The 24274-nt window shown below is 32.0% G+C and overlaps 2 protein-coding genes across 3 annotated transcripts in view; both read right to left on the bottom strand.

Moving 5' to 3' along the window:
• LOC128995022 (proton-coupled amino acid transporter-like protein CG1139) overlaps positions 1-19017 on the bottom strand; it is a 37237-nt gene extending 18220 nt beyond the window's left edge. The window contains exon 1 of the mRNA XM_054419888.1: positions 18915-19017. The gene's annotated coding sequence lies outside the window, so the exon portion shown is untranslated. The remainder of the gene's footprint in view (positions 1-18914) is intronic.
• Positions 19018-20572: 1555 nt separating this feature from the next.
• Positions 20573-24274, bottom strand: part of LOC128995343 (proton-coupled amino acid transporter-like protein CG1139) — a 49166-nt gene continuing 45464 nt past the window's right edge. For both annotated transcript variants that reach the window (XM_054420327.1, XM_054420328.1), the window contains exon 11: positions 20573-21860. In XM_054420327.1, coding sequence (XP_054276302.1) covers positions 21613-21860 — 248 coding nt within the window. In that variant the 3' untranslated portion in view covers positions 20573-21612. The remainder of the gene's footprint in view (positions 21861-24274) is intronic.

Here is a 24274-nt window from a genome sequence, read left to right on the forward strand (position 1 = left end):
AGAAGGCTTATAAGCCTTTAGTGCTTTAGGCTTTAGTGATGAAATATAGGCTACTACTATTTATAATGCGGCGTCGGTAATGCAGATCGTGGTTTTGTCAAAACCAACAGATAGCACTGCAGTAGTTTTCCATCAATATTGCTTTAGTCTTATCATAACTATTGATTAAAACTATTTTGTCATTTGAAATATTTCAGCTTACTACTTTTTAAGATACGTTACACATTATTTGTGCTAATTTTATAACATTTAATTATAAACGAGTCCGTGAAATCGGTATATTTGTATTCATTTCCTCATAGTTCCCGCAATTAATTTTGCCCCGCAGCTAATACTAAAGTCTTGTTTACATTACAGTCCGCGTCTATTAAAGTAGAAAATAGGTTATCAAGATGAGATTGTGATGAAACATGATCTTGTCAATTTTTGAAGCCCTGACGGGCTAATATGTAGGCTGATTAAGATTCGTAATTTCTGTTGAACACAGAAATGGTGTTACCTAGTATAACTGGTGGAAATACTCAATGTCATTGTGAGCTATAGGCTGGCAAATAAGTGTTACGGCCCAGCAACAAAATGTAAGGGTCAAAATAAATATGCGGGTCTGAAGACTTTCTAGGGACTAAAAGGCATTTGTAGTCTCTAGGTAGTAAAAAGCATTTTTAGCCCCTAGGGAGTAAAAATCAACTACTGTATTGTCAAGGCAGTTTCATACCTCGATTGTGAAAAAATTTTATGTTTCGACTGTAGTCAATTGTTGCCTTAGTGTAAATAGTTCGACTTTTCGATAGTATAATGTAGTCAAACACAATCGTAATGAACGAAACGATTTAATAACTTACTAAACAGCTGCTTGTTTCCATTAGCTTATTAAATTGAAAACAGGTTAGAAGTCGTTTTGAGAGGTTATTGTTAAATAAAAACTATTTCAGTTTTGTAACATAGTTTTCAGAACACTACGATGTTTTAGCCGTTTTACACTGGAGGCCGCGAAAGCTGAAGCTGCGTATTACTGTTTATGCCAGCTGTCATCGTTATTTGGGGACCGAGCACATTTTTACACCTCTAGGACCGAAAATCAGCCGCTTACTTTCTTGAAACATTATGCATATTTACACAATCAGTATCCAGATAATTGCAATAGACTGATTTTATTGTCACCGCTGCCTAGCAACTATTTATTATTATTTTGTCTGATTCCTCAATTTTTTCACACAACCTTAAAGTTGTAGTTGTGTTGACTGTTATATAGTGTGCATTATTATTGTGGTGAATAGTGGTAATAGGGTATGGTGTGGTGAAAAATAGCGTTCGTACCACGGCCCGAAATGGTTTTACAGCTCTCGATCGTTTTAAGATATCGACTTCGTCTCGAACTTAAAAACTATCTCGAGCCGGCAAAACCTCATTTTCGGTCCTAGGTACGAAGTACACTATTTTCTTTCAGTTTATCTTTGCTTAGTTTACATATTCGAAGGAAACCAATAGTTTACTCCAGCGCACTCTACCAGGGCACAGTTCTACTACGTGTAATTAGTTCTAAAACTGGCCAGAAATTTTACATGGGGTGGAGTATCCATAGGCAAAGTAAATGTTAATTTGTGATTGGCGGGATTCTTACCCTCGCCATTTAGGACATGAGTCCCACGCTTGTCTGCAGGCCATCTTCGTCCTGCTACTGATAGCGTCGTCCTTGACCCCAGTTATCACTGATTCCCAGCATCCTGTCGCGTCTGTCCTGCTAATCTGGACCACAAGGACATTCCCCCCTCTCACCCCTCTAAGTGTCCATTCATTGGCCAAACGTGGGTCACGTGACTAGTCACGTGTGGTCTGGGCTATAAATAGATTGTAACAACATCCGTCCATTTAGGGGCTAGGGAGTGATCTGGTCTTGCTAGAGTGAGGACCTTCGGTCCCTGAGGTAACGGGTTCGAATCCCATCAATAACAAATTCCTTAAGCTACCAGGTAAGGCCACGATCCTCTAAGGACTTGCTTTTAAGTCTTATGCAAAACGCTGGGAACTCAGCTTCCAGGATGTAAAAGTAGGTACAAAATCTCTATGGACATTTTATTGATCACCCTTTAATCAAGAGGATGACGGGAATAAGTTACAATATTTTATTAAGCTACTCAAATCGATAATAGATAGCCACGTGATGAAGTTAAATTGTATAAAGCAACGCTAGAGTATTTGGAATGGATAAATCAACGTCCAAAATCTCTATAAATATCTTCCAATTTATATACTCAAAATAATTGACTTTGTGCCACAGGATGGAAAAAAACATCGGTTACGAACAATTGGGTCGTGTTGACCTATACTGTCTTGCTTATAACTGCTGGAGATGTCAGCAAATGTTAAGATTAGAAAAACAGACCAACACATGTAAGGCCTGCTCTTCTCATCTGACGAGGTTTTTTGCTGAAGCGCCTTTTATGGGAGTCTACACTACTTTGAAAAAGTTGTATCATTGGTGAATCAGTCAAAGATAAAATTTAACTTTAAGTTGAATTCGTAAAACATTCAATGAAATATCAATCAATCAATCTCGATGGAATATTTTTGCCACTGCCATTAAAATTTTAAAAGTCCGCCTGTAATTATCTTTGCCTAGTAATTGATTTTAATTACACCGTGAATATAAGTCTCACCAGTTCATTTTCACTTAGGATGTGTTTTTTATTAGTGTGTTCTAAACATAAAATAAAAAGTTGATTTCGAGTAGCTAGCACCTATCATGTACTAACCTATTATATGAACACCGATACCAAGATTTGATTCTTGTTAGTAACATGATATTAGATTAAACATTTGCTATACCGGTTGTTCGGTTTGATTCTGTTCCAATTCATTGCCATTATTATCATTTAAATCAAAATCTATGTAAGTACTGCCATTAACCTCTTTAGTAAAAAAAAAAAAAAAAAAAAAAAAACTATAAACACGCTTAAATATATCTTTAAATGTCGTATACAACTATGGAAAACATAAATACACCTTAAAACTAGTGTGCACACATGCGCACATACAGTCAAAACAATCATTATACATTTGGTTGTTAAATGAGTTAAACAAGTTGATAGATTCGTTTGGTGGAAAATGTAACGGAAAAACCGGAGTTACTGATTTGAATTTAATAATCGTGATTGTAGTTTAAGAGTAGTTGAAAAATCTCCGTTGAATTGTCAAGTCCTGTTGATTACTCATGTATATTCGTAGCTATAATATTTGTATAGCTTCTTTGAAACGATTCCGATCAGTTTTAATTACATAGTAAAAATTAGTTATAAAGGATAACGTAGCTTGTGACACATCTCAAGGAAAATTTGTCCTCTATTTGTAGAAATATTTAATTAGATAATATTGTAAAATAAAGATTAATAGTGTACCAAGACAATAAATAAGAGATACAATTCTTGTGCTAATACAAACAAATTATATTTGTGAAATATAAAACTATTGGTGAAAACATTTATTTATAAAATAAATACGTGTTACAGGGCATGTGAGGGAAATAATGTTTTTTAAGTGTACTACAGTATGTCTCAACCATTTCACAATATCAAGAGGTAAAATGGTTTTGTTGTATAATTCCTTCTAGTTGGAGTAAAAAATTAACGTATCTGCAATACTTAAATGCTATTGGAAGGGAGGAAAGGCGAGCAGTGCGGAGTGTGGGAATGTATGATGTATCGGCAATACTAAGCCTGCTCTGAGAGTAAACTAATGATTTTCCCCTAGCAAAGCTTGGTCCCCAGGTACTTCCTTCTAGTTGGAGTAAAATTCTTTTCGCCTCGGCCGTTAAACAGAGCTCTGGTCAAAAAAGTCTCTTTACGCCCTATAATTACGATAGATGAAGTGTTTATTTATTCTATGCTATTGCGTTTTGCTGCAGCTAAATATGGGCGTAATCTGGCGCAAAAAATCTGCTGGTGCCGAGAACATCAGCAGTACATTCCCTTACTCAAACCTATTCCACCCTGTCAGCTAATTTTTGTGGAAGAAAATTTTTCCCGATTAATAAAAATATTATTTAAAGTGTTTTATGTTTGGTATTGTATAGCATTGTGTATTTCCCTACAATAACATCGTCAATTTTAATTTCATCAACATATAAACATTGACAAATTTGCGTTTATAGTTGTTCTGGCAGAGTTTTAATATTACCTGTACCATTGAATACTGCTATTTATCTATTGGGATACTGAAGTAGACATCCCACCCATAAAGACTAACTGTTACTAACTTTTTTCAAAAATATTTCTTTTTGACATTTTGATGTAAAACCTGGTAACAGCTTTAACGTTATGGAATTTCTAGTAGTATCAATATTCTAAGTTTATACTTAAAATCAATTACGGCAACATCTGTTCGTGCAACCCAAAACATGACGTAAATTGAGAGCTAATTTATAAAAGTGAATTATACGTAATTGTCCTTTTCTTAGTTAGGTTAATATTGTAAAATAAAATGATTTATGGTGTAATTTGATCCGATTATTTTATTGATCCTACTCATCATAAACAGGCGAATAAAGTCTGGTGTTAAAGGTAAACTGTATGTAAAAGGCCGCCAACCTCTTAAAAAAAAAAAAAAAAAAAAAGTTACACGTTTACCATCATTACAGTCAATTATGTTTGTTTACAAGTCCACAATTCACAACCATAACATAAGCTTTAATTGACTGTACAGCATTATCTAAACTGTTGCAATTCGTCAAAATGATATGTATAGTTTGAGTAAGTACTTATTCATTTTGAAAATTCGATGTGATTTTAAAGTTATTTTTTAAATTAAATAAATTTATTTAATTCAATTTTACCTCGTTATGTGCGTAGCCTGTTGAGCAAGCACGACGAGCTCACAACACAAGTGAGCTCAATGAGCTACTGAGCTTCATCACGCACTGCTCAATTGAGCGAATCAGCTGTTCACAACAATCAACAACAATCAGCTGTGCACAGATTCATCGACCGATAATTAACAACTGGTAAACCATATGGGAAACTTGAATGCTTGGTGTTGATTTAAATTAGGATTTTAGTGATATCAATAAGCGAAAAAGCTCAGTAAATATTTGTTTGTGCTTATTTACAATTGTATCACTTGGAGGTATCTTGTATAAGGTGTTAAATTTCAGAAACTTTTTTTGTATTTTGGGGACTAAGCTACACGATTGAAATATATATGCCACCTAGGTGCTTATTTTTAATCCAAAATATTATGAATGTAGAAAAAGAATTAATGTATATTGGTGTAAGATGATTTGTGTAGTTACTGAATAAGATCAGTGAGTAAGATTAGCTGTTTCATCAGCCAGGATCGTTTATTTAAAGCCCAATAATTAAGAACAGTTGGATCCAGTTTTGGGCCCCAAAAAGCTACTGACTTTTCTCAGGATTGATCCGGCAACCTTTTGATTGTTGGGTGAAATCTATAACCAGTATAATCACTAATCACTCGGCTACCCAGTATATTATTTTTTATTGTTACTTAACATAGCTAGATTAAACAATTAGGTCAAACTACATGTATTTTTAATTGTTTAATTATTTTAATACACAAATGGGTGGGAAACTCGGGACTCAAGCGTCTTGGCTCTTTCAACGTCGTTAGAATTGTGATTTTGTGTGATGACAGTTAATAAAAATATTGATTATGGTTCAATTAAAAATTAAATTTAATAATAATTAAAATTGTGCCATTTCAGTCAAATTTGATAAATTAGCAAACAGTATTTATATTTTAAATGTCCCAAATAAATAAAAATAAGAGACTTAAAAGGTTTAGGCCTACTCCTTGACATAAGTATGACTTTTTCAATTTATAAATGTTTGGTTACTGTAATATTTATTGTTGTTTATTGTTTGTTGTTGTTTATTTGTTGTTGTTTGTTGTTTATTGTGTTGTTTTTATTCAATTTCACTTATTTTTTTTTATCTGAACGAAAATTATAAGTTTAATCAAACGTTTATTTCGTTATGTAGCTTACAAATTATTTATTTGAGTATACATATTTTGATAACGGTTTTCCTTGATGGAAACAAGTCGAAACGATCTGCCATGCGATCTATTTCAGAGCTCTCGACAAATGTCAAAGGTTCATTGATTTATTGTTTTTGGCTTGACTCTAGGGGAGGTCGCGTTTGGAAACAAGTACATCATTGTTGTACAGCTGTTTACAAAAAATGCTATTTCTGGGGTCATTCAAGAATAACAAGATAACACAAGTTAATTGTAGACAAATGGAATCTAATTTGGACAAGAAATTGGTATTACCTAGTTAAAACTCAAGTGTTTAATCGGAAATTTCTCGGATTTATAAGAAAGTATTTCAGGATGACACAAATGAAAAAAAAACAATAAACGCATTTTTTTGCTAAATTACGACAAATATCTCTTATCTAGGGAAAAAAATGCAAGTCATTAATTTTGTAACGTCATAGTATTATTTAAGCCCAATTAAAAATTAATTTTGCTGACCAAAGTCTTTTCGTAACGTAACCATTGTCACTACTGTAATAAGGAACCATCATGGGTTATTTTTATATCTGACAAGTCGACAGCTTTGTGAAAAATGATGAACTTTAGCAAATAAAGATAAAACTTGCTACGTTGTAGAGAATCATCTTCCCTGTATCAGTAATGTTTACTTTCAAGTTTTAAACTGTATATTGTATATAGGATTAAATTGAATGGTTGAATATGTTACAATTCATACAGTGATAGTAGAAGTAGAGTATATCAATTTCGTTATAACATATAATACGCCTATCATACAAACGTTTCATAAACAGAATATTCAACGATATTACTCTCATTTACTTTTTACGAATGTTTACTTTTTGCCAATTACTCTTACAAGGGTTTTGGGACTATCATATGTATATATATGGTTATATTTTGGGAAATCATATGTGATGAAATTAGTTTTTAATTTAAATTACTTAGTAATTATTATAGTCTGAGGTTGTAGAGTGGAACCTCGATAACAAGTCAAATAGGATGGATCAAATAAGACTTGTTATCAATACTTCTTATTGAGGTTGCAATAACATGTAATTAAGGGTAAAATGAAATCAAGGTAATTAAATCATTTTTTTTTTAGATGACAGCTGTTACCAAGGGCCACTTGCTATTGAGGGCCTTCCCATTGGGGTTCCAATGTTTACTAGGCCTACTGTGTGGTTTACTAAACTTTATGCACAAGAGGCTTGTGAATAATAGAAAATGTTTAAAGACCAGAAAAATATGAAATAAAAAATTTTACCAAAGATAAACCAAGAACCTCTATAGGTTATCAAATAGGAAGAAATCCTAAAACCTTAAAGGACCATGAAGATGTTGCCAAATTAACAGTCCCATCAATATTTTACCTCAAATTGAACAATAAGTTTGTTTTTCAAATCTCCCCAAAATATAATTTTCAAACTAATACCATTTGTAGTATAAGCAGAGTTGTGGTTTTAGCTTATTTCCGGGAGCTATTTCTGTTGGGAACTCGTGTTAAGTTTAATAAACTCTGTCAACTCTGATTAAAATACCACTGCAGAAACTTGGAATACCACCCAGTTGTTGATGCATTCTTGAGGTTAGAAATTTATTATTACTTACCTCAACAGCTACTAAAACTAACTTAAATCAAAATATAAATCTTTGGATTATTTTGGAGCCTTCCCAAGCATGGTCGTAATGATTTTGCAATTGTATATCCTAATTCTTTCAGAAAAGTGCCAATTAATTTTATAAACCAAATAATTGATATTTCAATGTCTCCATCATTATCGTTAGTATCATTATATTAATGGAAATTTTATGTTTAAGTAATTTTCAACACAATAACCTTTTTTAGCAACATTTTAGCAAACGCTGAATGTTTAGAACATAAACGTTATGGATCATAAACATTAACAAATGCCTTTGGTCCGAATCTTATTCTAGTAACATAAAAATACGGTTTTAAAAACTTTGACATTTTTGATGGTTCTATATAAAAACTATAAACACTTGTTTACTTTTGGGTAAGTAACGTAATTTGTTTATGTTTACGATCCATTCCATATTTAATACCATTGATGCAAATGGTAATTTTGCATTCGAATTTAAATGGTTTTGGGTTTTCGCTCACATGATACGAACACTTTTCATTTGAATGAAGTTCATTCTTCATTTACAAATGAAGAATTAAGATTTAGTGATACTAATACTGTTTTAATTCTGTGGTCGCTGGTTAGAAGTGTCTTTGTTAATGTTACTTTTTCAACTCATATTACAAAAAAGCTATCTTTGTTTTGTGACGGTTTCGTTCTTCACTCATATCACAACCAGACTTATTTTTAGACCCACAACAGAACAGAAGGATCCTGTTCTTTTGGAGATACAATCTCTTAACAGATGGACTGCTACGCTGTCATGAAAGAGTCCCGCCTAAATACATTTTGGAGGGAAGCCAGCCACTGTCATAATGGATGGTGTGATGCAAGAATACTATATAAGAACATTTGTGGTTTCATTAACAGAAATGACTTTGTCAAAAGTGTACATAGCCGAAGGAAAACACAATATGTTTCCAAACCGGGGCTTTATATTGACGAAGGAATCTTCAGAATATATTATACGGACGCACCTGAATTTCCAGAATTTCAAATACAGAAACCACTTATCTTTTTATAGAATACAGTCTGAACTATTCAAGTTTTTTTAATTGTCAAGTATTTAACCCTTTTTTCTTACACAAAAGTTTAAGTAACTAACCAATAGTCTAGCAACTTGCTACACCTTAGATTCAGTCATCTTTTAAATCTTTATTTTTTTATGATGTTATGTAGTCAATTTAGCTAGTTTACAAATTATTTAAACTATACAAATTTTTTTGAATAGTTTTAATTAGTAATCAGGAATAAATTAAGCATCCCTAAGTACTACGGAATACTGTTGGACATTTTGGACGCTTATGCATTACTACAAATACGTAGCTTAATTTTTATACTATATATATTAATATAATAATATTATATTATTAATATTATTAATATTTATACTACAGTAGAATACTTTTCCGAAATATCTTGTTACATGGATAATCTAGATTGTCTACTGAAATATCAACTTTACATAATAAGTTGTCTAATATGATGGTATTTCACTTGGCACCTATACGATGATGTTTACAAAACATTGCAAAATACATAATAAATTAGATGCTATTTAATAATGTTGTAAATCTTATATTTTGTTTTTGGGAAACATTTAGAACTGGCGTATCTACATGCCTTCGGAAATTATAATTTTCTTCCTCTATACGTATATAGATTTATATATATAGTATATTTTATATTATATACTAGTATACTGTAGTAGTATATGGAAAAAATTTTGTGTTTGTCAAATTTTGGAGTTTGAATTTTGGGTGGAAATATACGTTTTATTTAGGCCCCCCTGAACTCAAATGTAGATGTGAATGTTGATACAATTTTTGTATTTGGATAGTAACCTATGCTATGTCCAAGCCCTTTTTATTTTTAGAAATTTAGGATTTTATAAGGATTTTTTAGAATACCCATAAAAAAACGAGAAAATCCCTTTTAAACCGCTCGATCAAAATTCAGTATATGACGGACTTTTTAACTGTATAAAAATCAGTACAGCATTCATTATTGTAAAAATTAATGTTCAAAAGTTATTTCAACTCCCACACCTATCCGTTATAAGGGTTGTTGACAAGCTATTGGGAGAAATTATGAGTCAGATTGCTGATACCGTTTAACCCGCAACAAACACTTGTAGTGCTAAAACTCGAAATAAAGTATCAGATAACAAAATATCAAACTTGGCTAATGGTATCTATTTCAGTAAAGAGGGCTACATATCAATACAGTCATATATTCATGATGCATTGGTCAGTTATGCTAGTTAACGGATGAGTTACAGCATGACGCACTATCACAATATCAGAACTGATATTGCTGATCAATACCACGAGGCTGATATATTCGACCTTGAGCAGATTGGCCAATGAGGGGACTTGGTTCACTGTACTGTAGCTTGGAATGCGACCAGGAAGTTGTGACTATTACTGAAGTGTTTTTTATGTTGACAATTGTTTTACATGTTGAATTTTAGATTTGAGCTCCTCGGGTGACGAAACCCTATTCTTCGCAGGTGTTCCATTACATGATGCTGGTCTCGGGGTGGAGTGGGACTTTTGTCCCCGAGGTAATAGGCTCAACTCCTGCCAATAACAAATATATTTTATCTATGTGATGATGCCACGCCCCCCTCTACAAGTAATGTGGAAAACAATTCCGGGCTAGAATCTTGAAAAAAATTATCACGTGGCTTATCATATGTGTGGGAGTCAAATCGCCCTGAGGATGGCACTACACATCAAGGCTGAAACGTCGGTTAAGAATAGGGTTTAGTCAAGATGCGGACGTCGCCGAAGACCAAGAGCCTACAAAGGCCGGAAGACTATCCAGGGATCTTCAATTATTCTGTTCCTGTAAGGACTATAGTCTGTATTATGGAACATGTCTCCAGACCCAGTCTACCTGGGACTAGCCCAGGCCTTAAACGCTTGGCCAGGAAGGGTCAGGAGACAGGTTCCACCATACATAGTATAGGGATGAGTGTGGAAAGCTAGTTGATGGAAGCTAAATTTTATTTATAAGATTGGTGACAAAAGTGCAGCCTAACTGCCTTTTCAGCTTTAACCTTTTTTTTCCTTTTTTTAGTTTTAGGAATAAGATACGTTAGTAGCCTACTGCCTTGGATTTATCATTGTGAAAGAGGGAAAATAGTTTCGCTTTAATTATTCTCTTTAATTTCCATTTTAGGGACTAAATCGTGCTATTTTAGGTTTGAAAAATAACTTGCCAAAATAAAGCAGTATTGCGTCACATGATATTATACTCGTAGTAGTCATATTAGCTATTTAAATTTTCTTGATTATCGAAGACTACAAACTCAAGAAAAATACATTCAGACACCAAATAAGTTTCGGACAGATCGTCAAAACCTTGAACTTCTGGTCGATATCCTCCCCCTGGCCGTGGCCTATCCACGCTCTGAAGTATAACTCACTGATACCAGACATGAACTTGGCCTAGTTCCCTTATAGATTAAATTTGATGTTGTTGGTGCAATCGGGATGCGAAAATACTAACAAAATGTCTTGTTTATTTATTCAAAAACATTTACCGATCTTAAAATAAAATTAAGGGGTAATTTACTTCATAACATATTATTTTATCAAGCAGTAAGGTATTACACGACTCTATAAATACTGGATTTATGTACTGGTAATTAAAAATACCACAATTTTTAAATGTGTGTTTAATCAAAGAAACCTATTTGAAGGGTCAAATAGGTTTCTTAAATATCAAATAGGTTTTCTTAAATAGGGTCAAATAGGGATTGAACCCTTTTGTTTTTCACAATTATTAAGAGTTTTAAACAACTTTTATCAAGTCAATATCCCTCTAGTGGTGTTTAGCGAATTTCCTTATTATATAGGGAAGTAACTATTGCCGTAGGTCTCATGGTAAGACTTAAGCCCCGGGACCAATTTACTTTTTCATTTTGATGTCTCCAGAGGACAAAACACGATTTGTTCAAATTTTTATATATTTATATATATATATACGTCCGTGAACGCGAGAACTTGTGTAATTCTTGTCCAATTTTGATGAAATTTGGTATAAAGGTGTAGGGTGGGATAAACTTGAATAAGTTCGCGAACCAGCATGATTGGACCATGGGAACGGGGTTTTATGGGGTAACAATTGGGTTTTCTCAATTTGACCCTCAAAACACAAAATTTTCCAATTTATTATAGAGAATATTGTAAAATGTCGTAGTTTGCTTGTTTATGGATATATTTTGATCAAAATTGGCAAATTCATTTATTTTATACTAAGCTATTGATATTTTACTAAAAAACACACTGTATTAGTTTCCTTGTACTGTAGCAGCAAACCTAGGTACTTCCTAACCCTAATATTATTTAAATAGATTTAGTTGAAAATCAATTCAGACAATTGGAAATTCACTTAGTCGGCAGGTTTGCTGCGGTGGGGATATTTTTAATTACCCTGTATTACCTTAAAGTGATACTGAAACACGTTAATAAACTTAAAATGTGAATTTAAATGTTTTCCCGCTCAGAGACTATTGTACTCAACATATACAATTTTCTCAAGATCGAGACAAGTACAAATGCATAACGCCTAATATGGACTCATTTTTCAATATATCCATTTCTTGGCAAACTTAGACCAATTTGGCAGGATCATACACAATTCTTAACTCGGATAGTTTTGCCAATGCAATAAGTAGAGCATTGCATATGGCTACCATACTTGTATGTCTTGAATCATTACTTTTATATGAGTGTACAATGTAACTAGTGGGACTGTTTATTTGATGGATATTACTTTTTATTAAGGTAGTAAATTAAGAAAATGATACCAACTCGACCATGCTTCCTCTTGAAAATGTTGAGCTAACCTCAAATAACTTCATCTAAGGATAAAATTTAAAAAAAATTACTGTCATTATTTAGTTTCTCAAATCTAAGAAGGAAATCGATTTTAAATATCTCAAATGGTTAATAGGTTAAGGGGTACAAGTTGCTTTTCAGCCACCCTGTATTAAACATACTCCCTTGGTCTATGATATAACAAAACTAAATATACAGTGTGATTGAAAAGTCCCGGAACGGAGTAATATATTCTTTTATAATTAAGATCAAGTAAGGAGATTTGGTATATCAATAATGACCATAAATGTATACTCTTATAAGCGATTATTATTTTTATTCCTTTATTCCTTTTATCCTGCCCACGAGGAGTCAGACAAAATGTTTAAATAGCAGCATAGGTCGAGTTTGGTATCACATTAAAGGTAGAACAAGGCTTAATACACATTGCCACAAACCCGAACTCAAATGGACAATCAAGTCGAAAATGGCATCAGTTTGAATATTTCTTAAATCTGCAATTTTGAATCTTTCAATGGCTGCCCTTTTTTTACTCAGTTGTCCTTTTGGGAGAAAATTTTCGGCAGTGTACTCTACTAATAAAGAACAAAAAATTGATATTCATATCGACCTTTGCATAAGTTTATGATTTTCTTCCGAATTCTAGCGGGCGCTCCCTGAGGAGTAGTCATTATAGCATTCATATATGCAAATTCAGTGAATCTTTGAACAGCTGTAATATTTGACTTGGTTGTCCGTTTGAGATCGGGTTTTTGGTAATATGTTGGTAACTAAGACATTTAATTTGATACTAAAATCGACCTATGCTGCTATTTAAGAATTGGTCTCACTCCTTGTTGGCCGCCCCCCTTATGGGATATAAAAATGATAATTGCTTAAAAAGGTAGGTTTTATGATAAATATCTAGATACAAAACTGTACCATCGTATCTATGTTGGTTACAAAAAAATTAAGCCGTTCCGGGACTTTTTTAACACACTGTATTTTTAAGTATTGGAATATAGTAAATAGTTTCTAAACTCCCGTATGAGAGGTGTCAGAGGGATTGTTGTCTATTGTTAGACAAGACGACAGGTTAAGTAGAGTCAGCCGTTCGGGCTCAATGCCAAGCAACAGAAATTCAACCTTGTAGAGATCTAACTTGTTACCTTTGTTACTAAATATTGTTGAGTGCTTCATCACTAGGGCCTAACCCTTCTCGACCCGAGCACCAAGTTTTACGATCGAGGCGAAGCCGAGGTGGGAAAATAAGCGAGGGTTGAAAAGACACTTTTTGCCCGTGTGATGATATTTTTCGTCATATTGCACCATTATTTGAACAAACTATAATACAAAACTACAATACAGTAATCTGTGCAATGTACATGGAAACATGATGTATAATTGACCAACCATCGTAATTCATAGATACTTTTAGAAATTATGTGTAATTTTGTTACTGTACATTTTAAGTACAATAGATATCCTACAATGTACCTGTTAATGCAGATATTTTGAACTTATTTTGATGTAAGTTGTAACTGGCCATACTACTTACAAAGTTTTTCCTATTTATATTTCTCAATGATTAATAGAAATATATTTGAAAATTAATTCATTAAAAAAATGTCTAAAAATGGTGTAATATTTCTTTCTAGAAAATAAACTAGGCTATCTGTACCAAATTAAAGTTAATGCAAACTACAACAATCCATTTGGAGTTTGAAACGCCTGCTATCACTAGGAAGAGGTCCCTTATCATTGGTATTCCCTTACGGCATTGAATTGACTAATAATTTGGCAATGGACTTGATGGTTACTCAACATTGATATCAGCTGGTACAGCAACAACATGCCAGCTATTGGTACAACTGCAAGCGGAAACCAAGTGAGGCAAAGGCCAAAGTTTAGAATTTTTACGGCTTGGTATAAAGATAGCTTGTATGTTTATACAGCGTTGGTATTTGGTAGAGGTAGACTATAAGCAGAATAAACTTTCCATGTAATTAAAACATTTGAAGCAAAAAAACGTGGTGCAATCTGTTGAGATGGTCTACCAACTAATGACAATATTCTGTGTCAAGTGAATCAATCAGCTGTTAACTATGATACTACATTCAATATTCATCGATCTCCATTATTTACCCAATACACTAGTTCCCTCTGGTGGGATTGTCCTGAACTTTTTTTGTTTTTAGCTAATTTCCCTATAGGGAAGTAGCTATTACCGTAGGTGGCACGATAAGACCTAGACCCGGGACCGATTTACTTTTTCATTTTGATGTCCCCAGAGGCCAAAAACACTATTCGTTCAAATTTATATATATATATATAGACTTATATATATATATACGTCCGTGAACGCGATAACTTAGGTAATCTTTGTCCGATTTTGATAAAATTTGGTTTAAAGGTGTAAAGCGGGATAAACTTGAATGAGTTCGCGAACCAGCACGATCGGACCATGGGAACGGGGCTTTACGGGGGGTTTTATGGGGTAAAAATTGGGTTTTCTCACTTTTCACCCTCAAACAAAACACAAAATTTCCCAATTTCTCTTTAGACCTTTTTAAAGAGCTTTAAAAAATAAATAATTTAGTATATAAAAGTATTTTTGTTCGATTATTAGTAACGGAGAAAATTAAAAAAATTGTAAATTTAAAATTCCCATTTTATTCTAATGGAGAATATTGTCAAATGTTGTAGTTTGCTTGTTGAATATATTTTGATCAAACTTGGCAAATTTATTTATTTTGTACTAAGCTATCAATATTTTACTAAAAAACACACTTTATTAGTTTCCTTGTAGCAGCAAACCTAGGTACTCGTTAAACCTAATGTTATTAAAATATATTTAACTGAAAATCAATTCAGACAAATGGAAATTCGCTTAGTCGGCAGGTTTGCTGCGGCGGGGGTATTTTTATCTTTATTTTTTTCATACAACAAACAAACTTCTATTTTCTTGGCCTCAAATTTTTACATTACCTGGGAAGTCAATGATAATAGTATATGTAGGTCAAGTCCTGCACCCTAGATCCTGCAGAACCAGTAGGCCAAATATTTATACTATACACATTTTAACTGTATAGTTTTTATAGTCAGCAGCGTATATTTAAGACTGATTACATAAACAAAAGTACAAAGGTAAGTAAATTAAACACGGTCATGTGGTTGTGTCCATTAAACATTTACATTATAAACAAAAGTTGTATCATAAATGGTCAGAAATATTTTTCTTTAGAGTTATAATTCCATTGATAAGACATTGAGGTACTCACCATTTTTCAAATTATTGATCAATTCTCCAAGAAAATCTGAACAGCGCTCATTGACTACGTAATTTACCGTTGGAGAATACTGCTCTCCTTCAAACCGATCATATATCTCTTCCCATTTAAACACAGTAAAAATGTGCTACTGCACAGTGTTTTGCAAAGAATTGTATCAATTAGTGAACTACGTTAGATTATTTTTTTAAATCCCAACTATACAGAGTGTCCCAAAAATACTTAGCGGACTATGCAGACCCGGATTCTACATATGAAAATCAAGAATAACATTTTTCTCAAAATCACTTCGTTACCCAGATATCAGCCATTTTGTATTTTTAACATAAACATTTTTATCTTTGCATATTTCCAACATAACTTTATGAAACTTTTTATGTAGGTTAAGGTGGATTAGACCCATACGAAAAAAATATCTTGATCCGATACAAAATTTCAAAATGGCGATGATTTCAATTTTTCATCAAATCAGCCATTCTTTAGTAATTTGAAACAACAAAATTAAAATTTCCGCCATTTTGAGATTTTGTAATGGATCAAGATATTTTTTCTCACATGGGTCTATTCTACCTTCACCAACATACACATTTTAATAAAGATCTGTTGAAAAAAATCAAAGATAAAAATGTTTATGTTAAAAATACAAAATGGTTTCTCGGTATCTGGTCAACAAATTTGTTTTGGGGAAAATGTTATTCTTAATTTTATTCTAATTTTTGTATGTAGAATGCGGTTCAGCATAGTCCGCTACGGACTTTTGTGACACCCTGTATCCTACACAGTAGTTACTAGTCAATAGTAGTCAATAGTAATCACTATTGAAACTAAACTAGCTGTTACCCACAGGCTTCGCCCCGTTTGACATCACAAGTATTAATAAAACTATTGATTGGTTAAGTTAACCTGAAATAAACAAAATACAGTAAAATAAACAAATAATCACACCTGATTTTAATAAGGTAATAAATTGAAAGAATAACAAACAAATAAGTACAGCTGAGGTATTTTTAACATTAGGTATATGAAAAGTTCCCTTTAGAAAGGAATTACGACCTTAAAGGGCAATTTATGACATAATGGATAATTTTGCGCAAGGTTTCTCGACATGACGAACATTTTAAGTATATGGTTTATGGGGGTGTGACTTGTAGTTTTCTCAAAAGTTCATGGGTACTTTTGGCTTTATATATAGATAATTGCTGATTACCCTACTCAACAACTGGCCATTCTACAAAACGTATAATTATTATAAATTCTTATTTTGCATTAGCAAAGAAAGTTACTTTTTCAGTTTAAATCTTTATATTTTGGTTTTTGTTTTGATCTATTCTGTAAAGATTTAAGAGTAAAGTCATTCTACAATGAATCCTATACATTTCGTCTTTCCCTTGGTTTGCAAATAATTCAACAACACATTTTTCTCTGTCAACATCTGCAAAGCAAGTCCACGCAGTGTGAAAAATTGCAGAATATTTAGTTAAAACTATTCGACAAGGGTAATTTTCCTTCATTCACAGTTTGAATAATTCGTAGCTAAAACTAATTTTAGTTTATTGTCGTGTTAATAAGTTAGTTATTTATGCCTTTTCAATATTCTTTGCTGATAAATTTCTCACATTTCTTCAAAATAAATATTGATAAACGTTATAAAATTGTGCCTAAAAAAGAACGTATATATTCCTAATACATATGCTATTTTATTTGTATAATAACTTTAGATATTAGATGTATTTATATTAAATTGAATAGCTTAACCATTGAAGACAAATTTGTAATTATTTTTGTAAGTGTCAGCGTATATAAAATGCTTGGTAGAAACACCATGAATGTATACAACGATACCCCTGGAACACAATGGGTTTTTAATTGTTCAATATGCTTCCGTATGATTTAGTTAAATACACCAAAAGAGTAACGAAAATGGACAAATATTATATATCAATGCATAGCCTATGTAAATAACTGAACGCACGATGATTTCTTTAATGTTACCTAATTTTCCTATAATTATTTTAAAAGAGAAATCTACTGCCCGTTAATAATTTCTTAAGCTTATCCCGCTATTATAAGAATCATTGTAACAATCAGTATAAATTAAACGCTTTAAGGACACGTTTTGGGGTGTTTCACGTGTGGGGGGTTATGTGCTAGTGTTATAAACTTTTATAATTACGTATCAAAACACACACATACTAGTATTTAAGGGATTTGGAAAAAACACACACAGAGTAAATTTTAGGCCTTAATCTCTAGAAGTTTAAACGTAATTTATCCTAACATAAGGACTAATATCGTACAATGGTGGCAATACGTTAAATTATAGGCCTACCATACAAACTTAATACAAATGCTTCATAGAATCGGGATATTCTTTTCGTTGTTTCATATATATAAATATATATTCCTATATATTTATTTTCATCCCGGCGTTATTCTTATCTTCTCAAGTTTATAAAAGTGTTGCTGTCTTTTAGGCTTTATTGTAATTCATGTAATATTTGTATATTTATCGATTTCCCTCTACTAATACTTTTTTCCACAGTTTAAATTATATAATTTCCAGATAATTCCATGATGATTTGGGTTATTAACCAAATATTTTTTATATCAGCCTATCAGATGCACAGGCAGCTCTTGCCTATGCCTAGTCTGCTGATTCCAAGAAATAATTTTGAATGAAGTAATTCAGAAATGTAATTTTTATTTTAGTTACAAATAGTATATTTATGTAATATACTATGTTTTTAAAAGTAGACTATGTTTTTTACTTATTCATCTATATTGAGTTCAATAAACATATAAGCATTTTCACTCATTCATTCAATTTCCTGAAGAAGGTTATGCCTACACTACGTTGTTCCTGTGTCGTAATTTGATCCGTGAAAAGTATAAACCAGATTTATAATGAAATCTTAAATATAAAGCATACTACAACATCCATAATTTATTAATATGTCCCGGTCAATTTAACTATTGAAACCGACAGGTGAAAATGTGTTGAGGTTATATTCACAATAACCTATACAACTATAATATTGCAATAACCATCTTTAATCCCTAAAATTATTGTTATACTCCAAAAATTTTATTTTCTACAAAGTAAAAAATGCAAATTACAACAAACAAAACACAATTCTTACCTTTTTGAGTGTAGAACGCACGTTTGAGTTCAGGAGGAGAAAGTAGTGGCAGGCGGGGAAATAGAAGATCACAGACTGAGAGACGGAATCAAAAATAGATCTCAGAGTTGGTACATAGGGCATCGGCCATGCCCTGACTGACTTTGCCCCTCCCCTTGCGTTGTGTGACACCATCATCACAAATCATCAATCATCAACAACAATAATAATTGTGATCATCATCCTCGTTGTCAACAACCCTATCCACCATTGATATCATCGTCACCACCTAACAATAAAAAATCTTAATTGTGTTGTCATTGTTATTACAAATAGTCATTAGTATCATCATCATCATTGTTATTATAAAAAAAAACCATACGATGAAATCATCATCATTATCATCGTAGTGTTTGTCGTCATTATTATCGTGATCAGAAATGTTCACCGGTATTATCACCATCACAAATCATCATCATAAGTCTTTGACTTCATTATTATCGTCATCAGAAATGTTCATTGTCATCAACACCATACTCATGAATCATCATCTTCATAACCATTGTCACAAATCGTTGTTGTCAAATGCATAAAAACACCAGTCTTCCTCATTGCAATAAATAAACTGTCGTCGTCTACGTCATCATTTTGCCATCTCCGTAGTCTCACAATACTAATTCATTTGTACGTTAGAGTTGTTTATATGTTTTACCGTACGATGCTTTTCAAGACATTCCGCTCGAGTACGTAATTTACATGTTGAATTGGCTAGTAAGGCGTATGACCAAATCTACAATTTATATTTACGAGTATTTTCATTCACCGTAATAAAGAAGAGATAAATGTAAGAATATCCATTGAAAAAAAGTTATGGACGTATGATTTTTGTAGTTAACTGGAGATGGTAGCCATCACATACGGGATGGTTGTTAAACGAATATCCGAGGTTTCGATTTCAATCCCTACTACATTAAACCTTCTCTTAAAATAAAAAAATATATAGTAACCCAAATAGACTGACCCAATAAGTAACCCAAATATTATTCTCAAAGTTTTTTTGTTATTTTATCATTGACTATTGCATGTCAAAGTATTGTTAATTAATTGGTTAAGCATCACTATAGTAAGTAACGTGCATCTAGTTAAATTTAACTGTACCCGACCACATGGCTATATATCTTTTTTAGCATAACCTCCTTAACCATATATTTTAACTAATTCCATTGTGAGTTCTGCCTTTGAAAGCTTATAATAAATTGTAGTATATTTCTTTACTAGCGAACTCTCCAAACAAAAACAGGACTAACATAAATATTTAAACAATATTCTAAAATCTCTTAGAAAATTTGTCAAACAACTCATTTATCACCTTGGTGTTTCTTCCAGAATGAAACTCGCATTAAATATTTGTATCTGTGTGGACAGTTTATGTTGATTTTATTTTGTTTGGGGTTTTAAAAGTTTATTTTCAATTTAAGGCCAATAAAACCTTCAAACCCCAAAATGTATTAAGAAACAGTTCTTTCGTACAAAAAATTATTTTCAGTAAAAATTAACACACAAACAAAATCCACTTGTCGATTTAAGTCATAATTTTCAATGCTAAATGAGGTCAATGATTCAATTGAATTTTGAGAAACTAAATACTAAATTGTCAAGTTGAATAATTAAAAGGCCTATGATCGTAGTACATTTTATTTCAATATAATCAATACCATAAAAACATCACAGCCCTACACAGGCACTCTTAAAAATTAATTTGTATAGAAATATTTACAGTATTTACATAAATAAACATCTTACACAACAGTGGTAAAAGCTGCACACATTATTGCTTGTTTATTCACAACAATTTTTAACAATCGATAATACGTTAATTTAAAGATTTATAATATTTTTACAATCAGGATGGGCAGTAAAATTTGAAGACCTATTTTGGAATATTGTTTAACATTAAATTGAGTAAAAAACAATAAAATTAAACGTAAAAATCTTATATAACTTTTAATAAAGCTGTAAATAATTTACTAACCTAAATAATAATAATATGCATTTCTTAAGAATTTTAAATATCAGGATAGAAAATAACTATGCTAACAGTTAACAATAAAACTAAATATTTACCTAGCATACTATCACATTTATTTTATATTTACATAAATCCTTAAATACTTTTGAACAATCACCGAATGTTTAATTGTTTTATGGACTTCATTAATTGATTAACTAATTGGTAGAAGAGTGAACTCTCTCTGTAGACAGTTTACATTAAAATTAACAAAAATCCAACTATTAATTATTACATACTTTATTATTATTTTTTTTTAATTAAACTCATACTTAATCAATAATATGATAAATTTGCAATAAAGGAATAATTTAGGAAATTATCTACAAATGACTAGCCTATGAAGGAAATATTGTTGACGATGCTAATTTTACACCAACCGTGCATACACGGCTAAAAATGTTCAAATGAGAGGTTTGGTTTTTGACTAACTATTTTATATGAAATTATTTTAAAACACATTAAGAACAATTTATAAACTGACGTTACTTTGGAATGTACAAAGTTGTAATATTTTTTTCATATTAGATGCAAAGATTGGAACCAAAAATAATAATTAAAATACTATCACTTAAAAAATTTCTAAAAATCCTAATTCTTAGAATATCACTTTTAAATCGCATTTTACGTTTAGACTTCTTTATGAGACATCTACGCGAAGAACTTAAGGTAGATTTCGTGGACGCTGGTAGTCACTCCGATCGTAAACCCAAGGATGGCTATGAGGACGACGACGAAGTTCTTGAGGAAGAAGAGGAGTTTTCCAAAGCCTCGGTAGAAGTCCCAGAAGGTCAACATCTGGATGAGCGCCGGGAACGATAGACCCATGGTTGACAAACAGAAGGCGCCGATGAGAGAGATGAACAGCTCAAGATTGGGGATGGCCACGGCGAACAGGACTGTAAAATGTTAACAAGATCTTTAGGTTTGCTGCTTCAGGGAAGGTAATAAAGTTTGTTGATAGCTTAGTAGGAAATAAATATGTTTGCTAAATTAGATCAAAATATATTGATACACAAGCGAACTACAGCAGTTATCCAGTTATTTCTTATAATTATTCTCTATAAACACAGCATTAAAATGTTAATGTATAATTTGATTTTTTATTTTCTTCGCAATTATATAAACAAAGCAATCATTCAATATACAAAATAGTTTTTTTTTTACAAAATGGCATAAAATAAATTAAGGAATGTTATATTTAGAGGGTCGAAAATAGGAAATGATTGGTTTTTACCTCCATGAAACCCCCGCATAAAATCCCATAGCACGGTCATGTTGGTTCAAGAACGTGTCCGAATAAACGTAGGTTTACAAGATGTACAAAATTTCATCAAACTCAGATGATATTTGTTTGAGTTATCGTGTTAACGTAAATTTATACATATGAATTTGAACGGATGTTGATTTCGTCCTCTGGATGCATAAAAACCAAAAGGAAATCTGTCCTGCGTCTGAGTCTTACCCCGAGACCTACAGCAACAGCTAATAGGAAAATTCATTGATAAATAAATGCCTTGGAAATGAAAGTCAAATGTATGACATCACTACTTCATGAAGGGGAATTAGTAAAGTATGTTTAATAAAGTTAATTGGCTAATATAACAAAAATGAATTATATTTATCAAAGGTTAATCGTTGAGTGTAAATATTTCTACGCCTTTCTAGCTAGAATACTACACGCGTCACTACTAAGCGGCTGGACGGTCGTACGAAATATGAAGGCTCTTTTTATCTGCGTATAACGAGTGTTATAGCTTTAGTTAGTAACCGTGTGTTTGAAACTTTAATAAGTAACAATAATTAAATTTAAAACCATTTAAATCAATCAAATACCTATATTGCCAATATCCAGTCCCCCAAACAACAGTTAACAAAACCTGACAGGTCATTGTTTAACTCAGTTTATTAAAAGCATAATTAATTTGTAACCTTTAAAATTTAACTAAAATAACCACACAACGCCATATATCACCATTCCGTGGTGACATGACCGTAAAATGTTATCACAAAAAGTATTATGAAAAGATTTTAAGGCAATATCTTGTAAACGTTTATGAAAAGTTCAGTAAAATATTTTACATTGAAGACGGACTTGCTTCTTGGTTCATAGCACAATTTATGGGGTTTCTATGCAAAACTTTTATACTCGAAGCTGCATTACATATCAATTTGCCTAAGGGTAAATTGGGTTCATAACCTAATTATGCATTAGTGCAACAGTTCTTTTGATAGGCCGGAGAACGTGTTCGTTGTGTGGCAACGTCGCACCGGCCGGCCTATTTTCATTGTAAGAGCAGTAATAACAAACTTCAAACAATTAGTGCAGTAAAAATAAGAGAAAAATTCCATAAACCTAAAAAAAATTAGCACAACTGGGGAATTTGGTACAGATGTTGGGTGTACCTTCCTTTTGAACATACTAAAAGTCCCCGAAAATTGAAGCTGTGCTACGGCCGCCATATTGGAAAATGGCGGCATATTTCTGTATTTTTCGCTATAGTGACTTTATTATTAGAGATACAGGAAAAAGCTAAATATACAAAATGTAGGTCATCTAACAATACACATTTTTTGTATTTACCATCTTTCTCTAAACCCAACGGTTTTTGAGTTATTTGTTATTAAGTATTGATAGTTTTTTCTATTTATCAAAAATAGGTGAAACACATGGAAATTGACCGTTACTTTCAAGACTATGATAATTTATCCTATTTAGTTAAATAGTGTGATACTATAAAATCTTAAAATTTTAGCCTATTTTATGAGTAAAACAACTCTGCCACAGCAAACCTGCAGACTCAGCAAATTTCCTTTTGATTGGATGTTTTATTAATTGTATTTAAATAAAATCTGATTCAACAGGTACCTAGGTTTGCTGCTACAGGTAGGTTATTATAGTGTGTTTTTTTTTAGTAAAATATCAATAACTTAGAATAAAATAATTAATTTTCCAAGTTTGATCATAATAAATCTATAAACAAACAAACTGCAACAGTTAACTAATTCATAATAATAGCATGGTAGTTTAAGATTTACAATTTACAAATTTAAATATAAAAATTTTGGTTGTGTTTACTAAAAATATGGCGATTATTCGTCACGATTCGAATACTAACCGAAGGGGTTTTCAAAAGGAGATGAAGCAAGTAATTTAAGTACTGTAATATTAACTCGTACCAAGTATCGGAAATATTGTATGGAGTGAGGAAATCGACCATATTTTGTAAACTACGCAATAGTCATACAGTATTAATATTTTATACTCATTTGTACCCATTTAATAAATTAACATTTTAATATTTTGATGGCA

This window comes from Macrosteles quadrilineatus, unplaced genomic scaffold (assembly GCF_028750875.1).
Source record: "Macrosteles quadrilineatus isolate MER2022 unplaced genomic scaffold, UCM_ALF_1.0 Scaffold_5__1_contigs__length_97177068, whole genome shotgun sequence".
Classification (NCBI taxonomy): Eukaryota; Metazoa; Arthropoda; class Insecta; order Hemiptera; family Cicadellidae; genus Macrosteles; species Macrosteles quadrilineatus.